Source organism: Puma concolor, chromosome A1 (genome assembly GCF_028749965.1).
Source record: "Puma concolor isolate L17-30 chromosome A1, mPumCon1.1.hap2, whole genome shotgun sequence".
In the NCBI taxonomy this organism is placed as follows: Eukaryota; Metazoa; Chordata; class Mammalia; order Carnivora; family Felidae; genus Puma; species Puma concolor.
In genome coordinates, this window is record NC_141667.1 from 41988830 (window position 1) to 42002725 (window position 13896).

Below are 13896 nucleotides of genomic sequence, written 5' to 3' on the forward strand. Positions count from 1 at the left end.
AACTGGATTCGGCGACTCACCAAGATCTCAGCCATTTTCTCAGACTCTTCCAGACCCTGCACTGGAGTCTGTAAGTGAAGGCAGTGACATATTCCTTTATCTAGCTCTTGGGGAATCTGTAACAATTTATGAGATAACTGCCACAGAACTATTTGGGGGAAAGAAAGATGTTACAAGAAGAAATACGATTTTTACAACAAATTGCTGTATAGACAGCAATGGCACTGGAGGTTGTATGTGAAATAAATACCTCACTGACTGGAGGCAGGACAGGGGAAAAGACTGTGACTTCATCAATATCATCGTATCCACCAATATAACCTCCCATTAAACAGGGATTTTCGGTTTAACCTTGGGTTTCTCCCTCAGAGAATAAATGAGCTTCTTGGGAACGTATCTAAAAATCTGTGCATACGTCCAGATTTTTAGGGGAAAGGCCATAGATTTTACTTGGCTCTCAAAGAGTTTTATTATGCCTTCAATGTTAGAACTACCATAAATTTTTGTAGTGTGGCTTACACGTGACGAGGGAAAGGGAAAGATGAAACGTTGTGGTATATAGTGATCAGGAGTAGGTTTTCCACAATCCCTTGTCAGTATGATGCTTCATTAAGGTCTCAAGATACCCACTTGGGGTCCTACCCTAAGCAACTCGCCAGTTCCCCACTGGCACTGGTGTCTGGGTCTGCACATCCATCCAGAAGATTAATCACCAGTCCAGGCTGGCTGCAGTGACCAGCACTCAGGAAAGCCAGCAGGATAGAGAAGGCCCAGTAGGACAAGAGTCTCTTCCATTTTCTATTCAGCCCCACAGTGGGGCCCACAGAGACTGCCATGACAAGCCCTGAGGCTTTTTCCCCCATTAGTAGCGCCTAGCAGAACGCCTTGTATTGTTTACAAATACAATAATTGTACAAATTGTATTGTACAAATACAATAATCCTAAAGATTATTGCTGGTGGTGGTTTTACACCGAGATGGCTGTTTTGTTTGTGGGACTGACAGCATCCTTCCTGGGAGACGGTGGTTGTAGCCCCAGGGAATTAGGTACTGTGGACCAAGACCAGCCTAACCCCCTGAGGCTTCACAGACAAGGCTTCCCCGTGAACTAGGCCTTGGCTTTGACTGATAAGTGGTGGGAGAAAAGCACAGTGGGTTGCAGCAGAGCAGTGAACAGCCACATCTGGGCCTGACTGTCGGAGAAGGCCGTGGGCCTTGGCCCATTTGTACTCGTTCTGCCCAAGGTGGGCACCGTGTTGTGGGCACAGATGACATATTGGTGAGCAACTGTGAACCACTTTGAGTTTTTCAGAAATGTTGCTGAATAGGGCACATTTTCAGCAGATGGAAAATTGGGGAGGATGTTGCTTTATTGTTTTATGTTTGTTAGTTATCGTGTATATATGTGTTATTTAAAAACTACATTGACCTAGACAGATGCAAAGGGAAAAGAATCAGAATATAGTGTAGTTACCTAGTACGAGATAATGGGGAGTGAGCTCTGAGAAGTGGCAGCAACACTAAAGAGAAAAGACTAGATAATAATTAAGATAATAATTAATAATAATGATGATGATACTTAGCATTTGTTGCCCCATCCTATACATTTAGCGTACAGTTTCTTCATTAAGATCACTGGACTTAACACTTTTCCCCTGGCTTTATAGTTTTGGGGACCATTACCTTTTCCCACCTAGTAACATGGAAGCCATGAAAGGCCAATGAACAAAATTGATTTATTTCTCTCCCCTCCAGAAGCACAAAAACCTTTTGTCAAGTGAATGAAAAATATGTGGCATCTGTCAAATAGGCTGGGACACTTGTTTCATGAGAAACTTGAGGTTCAGAGGGGTAAGTGGCTTGCCAGAAGTCACTCAGCTGGTGGCAGAATTCCAGGTGAAATCAGAATCCATGTTCTTGTTCCATCGCTCAGGCGACCGCAAGTGAAACCATCAGCGGTAATAGGAAGGTTTGAGTAGCAAATAAATGCCAGGAAATTAGAAAATAAATAGAGACTGCTCTCCACTGAGAAAGCTACTATTAGATGAGACAGAATTCTGGAATGACTTTGGCCTTTTACTTTTATAAGCTCAATGTTTCCGGAAGGCTCTGTGTTGAGGAGAGGAGATGCAGTAATGAGGTTGACCCTGATAAGATTCCCCTTTCCTGGTTCCTTCCATTGACTCATATCCCCTGGACCAACTGCCCACTCACTGGCTGGCTGGGAAAAGAGGTCCCACCAGAAATGGTGTCTTGGCTCAACCAGCCAGGGGTTTTCACTTGAAATGATAAAGCCCTGTGGCTCAACTTCCCTTTCACAAAAGCCTTGGTAATGGATGATTCACAGTCTCGTCCGTGGCAAGTTCCTGAGGATGATAAACAGATATTGCTACAGGCTTTGGAGGAAGAACGTGGGGTGAAGAGGGGGATGGTCTGTGTTCTGGCCGAGAATTTCATCATTAAGCAATGGCATACGGGCCCCCAGCTGGACCCTGTTGACAAGAAGACCATATCCTAAAGATTATCATGCTAATTCAGGGGACCAAGGCTGGAATGAAATGACATAACCCCCTAATGTCATTGAATACTGAGAAAGACTCAATTGAAATGAAATTATCTGGTCTCAACCAAGTTTTTTTTAAAAAACACAATAATATCTGACCTTTCATCCAAGGCTCCAGACCAATTTAAACAACCATCCATCCAGGCTACAGGTTACCCACACACATTACAAAATATCTCCTAATTTCAGAGGGAGTATCTCTTTAAATCTGATGGCCTTGCTTCTGTCCCTTTCCTTCTACACAGGCAGGAAAACAGAGTAATGATTCTCAAGATAGGCAAATCTGGGTTTGTATCCTGGCTCTGCTCATTATTACTTGTCCGACCTTGGTTCCAGAACTTAGTGTCTTTAAGCCTCATTTTACTTATCCATAAAATGGGGATCATCATATAAAATAACCATGAAAGTATTAATAAAAACTGCCAGTTATCTGCTTGGTGCTGTTCTAATTGCTACCATAGACACGGTCTGATTTAAATTACACAACCTCATACGTTAGGTAACATTAACACCTCTATTTTACTCATGAGGCTGAAACTCAGAGAAGTTAATTAACTTGCCCAAACAAGCTGGCAAGTTGGGACGTCAAGATTCAATCCAGTATTCAATCCACACTTTTTCTTTTTTCTTTTTATTTTGAGGGGCAGGGAGAGGCAGGAGAGAGGGAGAGACAGAATCCCAAGCAGGTTCCACACTGTGAACGCAACGCTCGACCCCACAGACTGTGAGATCATGACCTGAGTGAAATCAAGAGTCGGACGCTTGACCGACGGAGCCACCCAGGTGCACCAGTCAATACTCTTTTGGAAGGTTAAATAAGATATGTAAGGGGACAAGGAAATACTTCCATATGCCAGGTGCTCAACAAAGTCGAGTCCCCTTACCTCTTGGCAGGTAAAGTGTGACTATTGCTTAGGAAACTCCTGAATTGGAGCAGCCAGAGACACAGGTATTCTGTGGTAAGACAACCGAAAGACAACTCCACTTCCTGTCTCTGCTCATCACGTTACATCTTCTCTGTCCCTGCAACCAATTCCCCACACCATCCACATCTTCTCCTGCACGGCGGCCACAACCTGCCCGCCCCCTTTCCAGATTAGACGACCGACAGAGACACAACCACCTCCTGCCACACTCCCCACTACCCCACGCCCGGTTTCTCAACACCTTTTCCATAGGACTCTCCATGTGGTTTCGGCATTTCAAATTCCATGGAATCCAGAGTAATAACAGTAACAGCTACACCTCAGAGAGCGCTTCCTATAAGCCAGTGACCATGCTTCACTATTTACGAGCTCGCAACAACACTCTGGGCGATGCATCATCATTATCCCTGTGAGAGGAAGCAACGGAGGCTCAGAGAGGCAGGAACTTGGCCAAAGTCCCACACAGTTGGCAACTGGTAGAGACTGAATGTAAACCCATGTCCATCTAGTGGACAAAGCCAATGCTTCTCAATTTATAGATGGCAAAACTTAAGCCAGAAAGGGGCAGGGACGTGTGCAGAGCCATACAGCCAGTTAGTGACAAAGCGGAGAAAAACAGGCCACATTTTCTGACATCTCTTGAGCATGCTGTATCACGCCTTAGCCTGAGCAATCTCCCCGTACCCATTCCACATCCAAGGTCTGGTCCACCCATCATTCACTCTGTCCTCTGGGCTGTCTCAGTAAATGGTGAAACGGTGGTGCCCAGGGTTCTCTGGTATGCCAAATAATTCAAGCAACTTCAGTCTGATTCCCCACGCATTCTACAAAGACAAAGCTTTAAGCTTAATTTCTTTTTCAATAGACAGACCTGAACCAAAAAAAAAAAAAAAAAAAACAAAAAAAAAAAACACCTTGCCATAAATCAGGAAAATAATGGTATTTTAAAACTCTAATCCTTTTGCTACTCGCAAGAAATATGACAAACATCTTGATTTTGCTCAAAACTGTCACGGAAAAATTTTCCTCTTATCAGGAGGCTGCAGCTTTTACAGTGGGCGGAGCATTAATGGTAGAGCAGCAGAGGGATCTGGACGGCACTGCCGATGCTGCAAACAATGAAAAGCGCCAAATTCTTCCAAATGAGTACATTCAATGAATTTATTGGACAGCTCCAGTGCATAAAAACCTGTGTTGGGCGCGAGGAAAAACAAAACACGATCAGTAAGAATTGGCCACTGTCTTAAGGGAGCTCAGGAATCTGGTAGGGAAGCTTGGAATGTATATAATTAATGAACCCCACAGGAAAAACACAGACGAACAAATAAAATGCTCTGGGGTTGGAACAGGTCAAAAACCTCATGCTGTTCTAGAGGCTGGCAAAGATTTCAGGTAGAAGGTGTTATCTGAGAAGTACCACGTAAGGGAGGTTGGGAGGGGATGCCCAATGGACAGAACAGCAGGACCAACAGCCTGAGGGTGAAATGCAAAGCAAGAGTAAGGGGGGGGGGCACCTGGGTGGCTCAGTCGGTTGAATGTCCAACTCCTGATTGTGGCTCAGGTCATGATCCCAAGGTTGGGGGATCGAGCCCTGTGCTGGGCTCTGCGCTCAGTGTGGAGCCTGCTTGGGATTCTCTCCCTCCCTCTCTCTCTCTCTCTGCCCCTCTCCACTGCTCATGCTCTCTCTCTCTCAAACAAAAAAAAAGTAAGGGGAACGCAGAACATACTGTTTGCTTTGTAGGAATACAGAGGAATAACTGGAGATAAAACTGAACAGTAGGTTTGGAAAAACTATGCAGAGCCCAGAATTTGGTAGGCGATGGAGAATCCTTGAGGGGATCTGATCAGGGAAAGAACATGCTCCCGGTTGTGTTTCAGAGCCAAACGCCCCGGTCCAGATGAAGATAACATCAGTTGTAGAAGGATGGTGTAGGATGATGTCAGGAAGGATGGAGAGAAGGAAATGTATGAGAAAAAAAAAAATCTGATTATATAACCAGATCGAATTTCCTCTTATTTCTGATACAATGAATAGTTATCATAGGAAACCACTTTCTGGCTGGCCAAGAATGGACTTTACTTCTAATTAGATGGTATTTGGAATTAGTTTACTTAAAACCAATGAAGAACCACTGTATAAATGCATCTTTATTTGTTTGGACAGCCTACACTCCATGGAGAAAGAAGGGAGGCAAAAGGGGAAAGATGTACAAGAGGAAGATTCATCTATTTCAAGAACGCTTCTTGCTGCTAAAGAGAAAAGGCCTCAGGGGGGGTCAGGCTCTCTCAACAAGTGACTTGGGGGAGAAAGGCTAGCCTCGGCAGGGGTTGGGACCCATTTCTGGCTCCAGGCAATCTCTGCGTCTTTGGGAAATTTCTGGTTAATTTGTCAGCTCATGTGGGTTGGGAAAATGATACTTACCCTTCAGGGTTTAAATTTTTTTTTTTAACATTTATTTATTATTGAGAGACAGAGAGACAGAGAGCATGAGCAGGGGAGGGGCAGAGAGAGGGGGAGACACAGAATCCGAAGCAGGCTCCAGGCTCTGAGCTGTCAGCACAGAACCCGACATGGGGCTTGAACTCAAGGACCATGAGATCATGACCTGAGCCAAAGTTGGTCGCCCAGCCAACTGAGCCACCCAGGCGCCCCACCCTTCAGGGTTTAATATAAAATGCTTCCCACCGAGCCAGTACAGAGTAAGTAGCTGATGAATGGTATCTAACACTACTGAACTGCTATCTGCTTTTACTGACTTCTCTCACCCCATCTTCTGCCACGTTCCCCACGTTCACTACGCACCAGTCGCACATGCTAAGCTCCCTTCTGCCTCAGTCTTTGTATTGCATTTCCCTTTGGCTGACATGATATTCCCCCAAATCAACACATGACAGACGCCTCTTTGGCATTCTTGTCCCAGGTCACAGGGCTGACCTCCTTGAAGCTTTCCTGGACTACTCCAGATAACATACACACCCCTGCCCCATCTCGATTTTTTATGTTCTTCATAGCACTGGTGAGTATCTAAACTTGTCTAATGCACCCACATGTGTCTCCTTGGTTATTTTCTGGCTTTCGACAAAAAAACCAGACATTCTCAGTATTATTTATTAATAGGCATCTGGCAACAGACCCCTGGAACATAGTAGGTTTTTGAGAAATTTCTGTTTCTCGAAAGAGTGTAGCGTAGTTGGCAGATAAAATACAGTAAGTACTAAATTCATGTCAGTTCCTCCTCCTTGTGTAGGGCCAGAGGATGGCTGGCTCCAAAGTGAAGAAAGAAAATTTGGAAGGAAAGGAAGGAAGGAGACAGTCATCCAAGGCTAAGTCAGTCGGGTTTCTGAAGTCTCGTTCTTTGCCTGGACACAGGGGATGCTTCACAGGGGGTGGAGTCTCAGGTTTTCCTTTTAGGATACAAATTTCAGGAAATGGGGCATTTCCTGTATGGAGAAAGAGGTTTTGAAAGCAGGTGGACAGGTGTGATTCCGAGGAAAATTGTCTGGAGAAATAGTTCACGGGAGTCTTACGAATGCTTTACAAAAACTTAGGATGGGGGGAAACCAAGTATCATCACGGATTTTAGAACAAAAAGCCTGACCCAGCTGCTTAGGGTTTTAGGCTGCAAAGAAGGCTCCTGCCAGGGATATCATTCTATTATAAAATAGATATAATATTGTATACTATAATCATTCTATAATAATGATTATGTTATAATATTAATGGGTAGAGATGAGGGATCCAAATCTACCTACTATGTTCCCCATTCTACTTTGACCTATGTGCAGTGGGGTTCCCAGTAAACTTGTGTATGACAAAAGGATTCTGATTTGAAAACCTAATTCTTGTCCACCCTCTGCATTTTATATGTAAGATGATGGAGGCCCCAAGGATTAAACAGAAGAGTTGAGATGAGTACCCTGCCCCTGAATGCTTATGGAGGTCTTTCCATTGCCCATACTCAGAAGAAATCAAGCCCGGATTTCACAGACACCTGCTCTAGGCCTGACATCCTAGTGGCTCCAGGGAAAGGGAGTTAGACTCCAGACTCTTGGATGATTTGTGACATCAAGGACGGTTTCAGTAAGGAAGCACTTGCTTAATAACCTCAATCCACGACCTCTGGATATACAGGTGTCATGCTGCCTTCAATGGCTTCTATAGCGTATGCCCTGAGGGTGGCTGGGTTGGATTTTTCCCCGATTGTCTGCTCTTGGGATGACCATGTCAGAGGAATCTGTCCTAGTGCATGAGGCCTTGACAAAGGTGCAGTAAGGTAGAAGCACATTATCTAAGGGTCCTGGGCTTCTGGTTTTACCTTTAGAGAACCCGACATTAGAGATGGAAAATTCTCCAGCTTCAAACACCCAAAGCTTCTAAGAGACGGGCTGGGCTACCAAAGTGACAGAGAAGCTCCACAGAAGTGAGTCTGGGATTGACTTCGGCATTTTATTATAGATTCAAAATTCAGTTATTAGTTTTGAGACTTAAGATTTCCCTCAATGTATACTTTATCTAGACATGTACAGAATGCATAAGTATAAACATATGTGTAATTTATCAATATTTATTAATAAATAGAATTTATCTATTACAAAAACAAGTCTATGTAGGTTCCTGTTTTTCCAAGAATGCATTCCTGGGAACAGCATCAAAGAGTAGATCCTCATAAAGTCGATGATGCTTTCCATAGAAACAGATTAGAGGGAGCCCAGTACCTTCAAAGCTTTTGTTCAAATAAATCATAGGTATAACTAATAATTTCATAAAACCAAGACACAACCATCATTAAAATTTATAATCCTTTGAAATTATAAAATTAAGTTCCATGTTCTATATAACAGGTCCACATATACATTACATGTTGATTACACAGACCACTCAGTGCATTATAAACTGTAAGAGTGGCCCCACTTGTAATTCTACTTTCTTCAAAATGTAAACAAAATTTAGGTGGTTACTAAATAGCATTAAACCATAATTCACAATAATTTACATAGACTATCAGATTAGAAATAAAAATCTCAGTTATCTGGTTCAGTAGCTCAGTATATACTTTATATAACAGTCTTTTCAGCTGCTCATTCATAATCAGTCCATGTTTGAGGTTTTTATTTTCACAGAATTTATATATATATATATGTGTATAAATAGCATTTACAGGATGGGGATAATTTCGATGACCCAGGTCATTTTTTTCTCCAAATGAATGCTTTCAAGGCAAAAAGGCATTTGAATTTAATTTCATGTGACTTTGAGGTTCCATGAAAGTGAGGCTCATTTTTACCAAAATTAGTCTGTGGTCACCATCCCTCTCCACTGACTCCTCCACTTGGAGAACAACAATACTCCTTCAAATGAGAAGTGCTTGTAATATACATAGTTGCAGTGTGGGTGTGTGCGGTAACCAAAGGAGGAGGGATAGACGCGGAAGGAAGAACCCCCGAAAGGTGTTCCCTCGGTGTTGTGTTTCACCATGGGAAGCTCCTTCTCTAGATTGGTTCACATTTTGATGAAGAAATTCTTAGTCCTTGAGAGCCCAGGAGCATCCAAAGTAATCCAAAGGAATCGTGAACATACAAAATGGCACTTGATGACGTATGAAATGTTTCCACAAAAATGATCTTACTTCTCTCCACAACAACGTTGCGAAGCAGGCGAGAGAGTTTCTTTCAGAGGCCAGCGAGGTTGAGGCGAGTCAGCAACGATTCAGTGCCCATGGCGCTTCTAGGCTACACCCATCCACACATCCGTGCTCACAGAGGTGACGGGCAGCACGTGCAGCAGTCAGAGCAGAGACTTTGGCTATATCATCGTGGCTTCGGGACCTTGGGACTCAGAACCTTGCTGCTCCCTCCTTTGTATTGTAAGAAATCAGCGTCCTCAAGAGGGTGGTTGCCCCCCAAGTCCTGAATGTAGTCGGCAGAGAACAGGGACTTAAAAAAGGAAAGGGGGTTGGTCCGGCCAGAGTCAAGGTGCCAGTTATGACTTTACATAACTGTCTTCCTACTGGATGGGACGAGATCTCCAGTTCAATCTGATCTCCACTGATCAGCGAGGGTTCTGGTCTACAGACGGAACATTTCAGCATTGGTGCGATATTTCTCAACAGCATTCAGGAATTCTATCTAAAGGACACTGCTCTTTAGATGTGTTTTCCCTTTCCCTAAGGCAAGACTTTCTCCCCGATATAAGCCTTCACCGGACAGAGAAATATTTTTTTTGGCATCTGGGTGGTTTGGGGGCAATCTTCTATTCCTTATTCTCTTCATTATTCCTTATTCCAGTCTCTTTGTCTTCCTTATTCCAGGCTCTTTCTTGTCTGGTTCAATTCCAGAACTAAAGTCAACATCAACGGAAATGATAACTGACACGTCTTAAGCAGCAGGATCAACGTGTAGGATAAAGTCCTGGGGTGCTATCAAATCACAGCCAAGATCAATGTTAAAACCTCACATGGCTCATATGACACAGTTGGGTTTATTGCCCTGGGACCTTTCCTCTGGGGCAGTTGGCAAGAGCCAAGGACTCAGCTTTGAAGAAAAGACATCCAGGTTAATCTGAAGGGCAAAGTTGGCAAGACCATGGGTCTAGAAGGCCCAGATGAAGAGGGTAGCTCCTTTGAAACAGAGTCAAAAGGCAGGCAAGCCATGGCTTTTCGAGGTAGCTGATGGCTGTAGCAGCATCCTGTGGTCCTAGAAATGGAGAGGGATCTTGGCGATCCCCGAGTTCAAACTTCAGTTCACGGACGAAGAAAGTGAGGCCCGGGAATGGAAGGGCGGGGGTCAAGATCTCACAGCGTGTTAGGAGCAGAGCCAGGGCTGAAACTGGGGTCCCTGGTTCCGAGTCAAGCACTGTTTTCCCACCCCAGCACTGCTCAGTCCTGCCCTCCTGCACTTGGGGAGCTGTGGTGAGTGTCGCTCTTGTGCAGTGCGAGCTGCCCACAGTCTTCTCTGGGAGCAACAAGGCCAGATTCAAGGCTTTTAAGCTGCTACCGTGGGCTTCGCCACAAGTCTATGGGAAAGATTCCAAAGTCTTTAATACACACTGCGATGTTGGCGGCCCTACACAAGGCTCTTTAGAAGAAGATGCCCGGTTCTAGTCCAAGAGGGAAGCAAGCATCTCAGAGCTGCAGGGCCCGAGGCCACAGCACGGGGGGAAGCTGTCTTCGGCCAAGCTGCAAGGGTGCCACAGAGACCATTCTCCTCTGAGAGCCCTCTGCTCCCGTCTCTTCCACGGTACATAAATGGACACCGGACTTAAGGAAGAGGGAGGGGAAGTCTGCAGCTGACATGGGGGCTGGCCAGGAGGATGCACGCTTGGACCCAGACACCGGAAGGAAAGTGTATTGGTATCTGGCACAGCACAGGACGGGGAAGAGACAGCAAGCACTTTGAACGTGGCCGTAACAGATGTGAACAAGCAAGTAACGCGTGCTTTTGGAACATGGCTCTGACCAAGACAGGCGTGGGGAGGATGTGTTCTGACAACGTCTGTGAGCAGACACAGCAAAGAAGGCTTATTTGGAGACATCTATGACTGAGATAGGACACAGCGAGCGATCGTGTTTGGAACATGAGAGAGACAAACCAGGAACAGTAAGGGGACATACTGGGGACAACAGAGAGTGTGAGGCACGGGCGAGACGCCAGGAAGAGGGAGTGCTGGGGAATGAAAAAAAAAAAAAATCCCTTCACAGGGGATCTCTGGAGGAGAAACCCCAGGCAACAAGGAGGTTGTCCTGTCCCCTGACTCCCTCCAGCGCCACCTGCTGAAGCCCCAGAGGAAATCCCTGGTGGCCGTGGGCTGCCTGGCGTAAGACACGGTGGAGAGAATGGCAGGTGCAGTCCCACACAAGCAGCAGTTTAGAATCTGCCCTTTCTCCGAGGGATCGCTGTCTTCTGAGTCACTGCCCCAGGGCCTAAGTGTCACTGGGCTGAGCAGCCACCAAGGAAGAAGTTGCTGGAGGATGACAGTGACTCTCCCATTGGCCACCACACTCCACCGCATCCCTGGAGAGGGGAGATCATAGCACCTCAGAGTCGGAACGCACATCCCCGATGATCTCTGCAGGAGTGCCCCTCGTGCCACACAAGTCATTTACCCCCTACTCGGGAATCTCCACTGACCGGCCAGGCCATTATTATTTTTGAACAACTTTAGTTTTTACAAAGAACTTATTAACGTTCAGCCAAAATCTGCCTTCGTACAATTTCCACCCAGTGGAACTGCTGTGCCCTCCGGGGCCCACTCAAAATTCTTCCCTCTACTAATTATATCCTCCAAATTTTCTCTTCTCCAGGCTACACATTCCCATTTTCTTTAATAGTTCATTATATATTATGGTTTCCAGATTATTGCTCATAATGATCACCGTTCTCTGAAAACAATCCCTATCATGATGATCTCTCTTGACATATGGTACCCAGAACCAACATAAATCTACACAGGGAGCCTGACTTGTATATATCATGCACTTTTCATCATCAGTTTACTTCTGTATGAATGTAGTCAACACTAACAATGGCAACTTGCTCTAGGCTTACAGGGAGCTTGTTGACAATTTGTATCTTTTTGACACAAAGAGCTGTCAATTCCTGTGGTTCTTTATTAAATGGGTGCAGAGTCTTTATTTATTTATTATTTTATTCTATTTATGCCAAAATACAGGCCATTACATTAGTCTCAGATAAATTTCATTTTATAGGTTTGGTATCATTTTAGTCAATTGAGGTCATTCTAAATCGCAACATTCAAGATGCGATCATTTAGCACCTGTTCCAACTAGACTTTAAGGATTTCACAAGCACACAGAAGATCAGATAATTTATTGCTACCTAGACCTTTCAGTTTAGTGTCATTCTGCCTTCTAGCTCTTTGGTCTTCAGGGAGGATCAAAAACAAAAACAAAACGACCCTGCTGATTAGGGCAGGGCTAAAACAGAATTGTTTTGGGCACAGACTGCCTTCCCCGGGAGCAGCTCACACTCAGTGGGCCTGAGAATAAACCCACCCATGGAAGGCTTTATCCAGAGCTTTGCAGAAATGAATCTGCCCCGTGGTAAATCTGTCCTCATAATGAAATTAGTTGGCACGAATTGTTTTTTTAATGAAACAACGCTGACTCTTGCTCACAAATCATTTGTGTAATAGCTGTCTTAGCATTTTGGTAAGGTCTATTTCAAGCGATGAGTCTACCGTTTCTGGAGTCTAGCTTTAGTCTTTTTTAAGAACTGGGGCAATATTTACTAGTCTCCCTCCAGGTTGCCCTCATTTCCCCCGCCCTCAAAAGAGCACCAGTCAGAGATCTTATCAACTAGCTTCTTTAATTCCCTGAGATAGAATACATCTTGGCTCAGAGACAGTTAAATATTTTTCATGAATCCTGGATGGCAACCTTCTCCCTATAATATTCTCGTCTTTCCGGATGGAAGACTATTCTTATTTCAATAGAATATGCAAGATTTCTTCCCTAAATATTGAGATCTAACTATTTCTGGATTTGCTACTTGCTCTGAACATAGCTTTGATTCAGCCTTGGCTATATATTCCTTCTTCTATGCTATTTTCAAGTAAAAGCTCTCTAGATAACTCAAGATGCAACCTCAAGTCTTCATATACCTCCCTCCATTTTTATGTCTTGATCACTAAACATATCTATTAAAAGAAAAAAAATGAATAGGAAGGAAGGACAAAGGAAGGAAGGAGAGAAGGAAGGAAGGAAGGAAGGAAGGAAGGAAGGAAGGAAGGAAGGAAGGAGACAAGGAAAGAAGGAAGGAAGGAAGGAAGGAAGGAAGGAAGGAAGGAAGGAAGGGTTTCTCATTTCCCACTAGCCACATTTCCTTTTTTATCACACTTTTTATTTCCACCATCAGCAACAATAAAACCAAGCCAGGCATTAGGCTAAGTGTGTTATATGTGTATTAATCTGTGTATTGTGTGCCCATTTAACACACGAGGAAACCGAGTTTCACAGAGTTTAAATAATTTCCCCAAATTTACTCAGTTAATAAATGGTAGGATCAGACCTTACATTTAGGTCATTTTTGATACCAAAGTCTGTGCTCTTAATTGTCCTGATATATTGTTACTCGTTGTCTCGAGAACTGTCATAGCTAAGTCTAGTGTTCACGTGCTGCTGCCCTAGCATTTCCTTGTCCCACTGTGACAGATTCCAGGGTAAAAAGCATGTGCAGGGGTTTGTATTGTATCTATTCCACCTGTGGGAAGCCTGCAGGGTGATGTGGCTCCTCCTTTTACTGAAACACAGTGCGACTGGGATGTTAACACAGGACTCGTTCCTGGAGACCCCTCCTGCCCCCTAAAAGAGAATCTTCGCCAAGTGGCACATGTATATTCCGTGATGGGCAACTGGGGATACAAAGCTGAAAAGGAAAAAAGTCCTGCAA

The 13896-nt window shown here is 44.4% G+C and overlaps 1 protein-coding gene across 5 annotated transcripts in view; it reads right to left on the minus strand.

The window, feature by feature from the left end:
* HTR4 (5-hydroxytryptamine receptor 4) overlaps nt 1–13896 on the minus strand; it is a 178490-nt gene that overhangs the window by 18474 nt on the left and 146120 nt on the right. For 3 of the 5 annotated variants that reach the window (XM_086678924.1, XM_086678937.1, XM_086678916.1), the window contains one exon: nt 10029–11499. The exons of the other annotated variants lie outside the window; for them this stretch is intronic. In XM_086678924.1, coding sequence (XP_086535050.1) covers nt 11409–11499 — 91 coding nt within the window. In that variant the 3' untranslated portion in view covers nt 10029–11408. Of the gene's footprint in view, nt 1–10028; nt 11500–13896 lie in introns of those variants that run through there. 5 annotated transcript variants of the gene reach the window in all.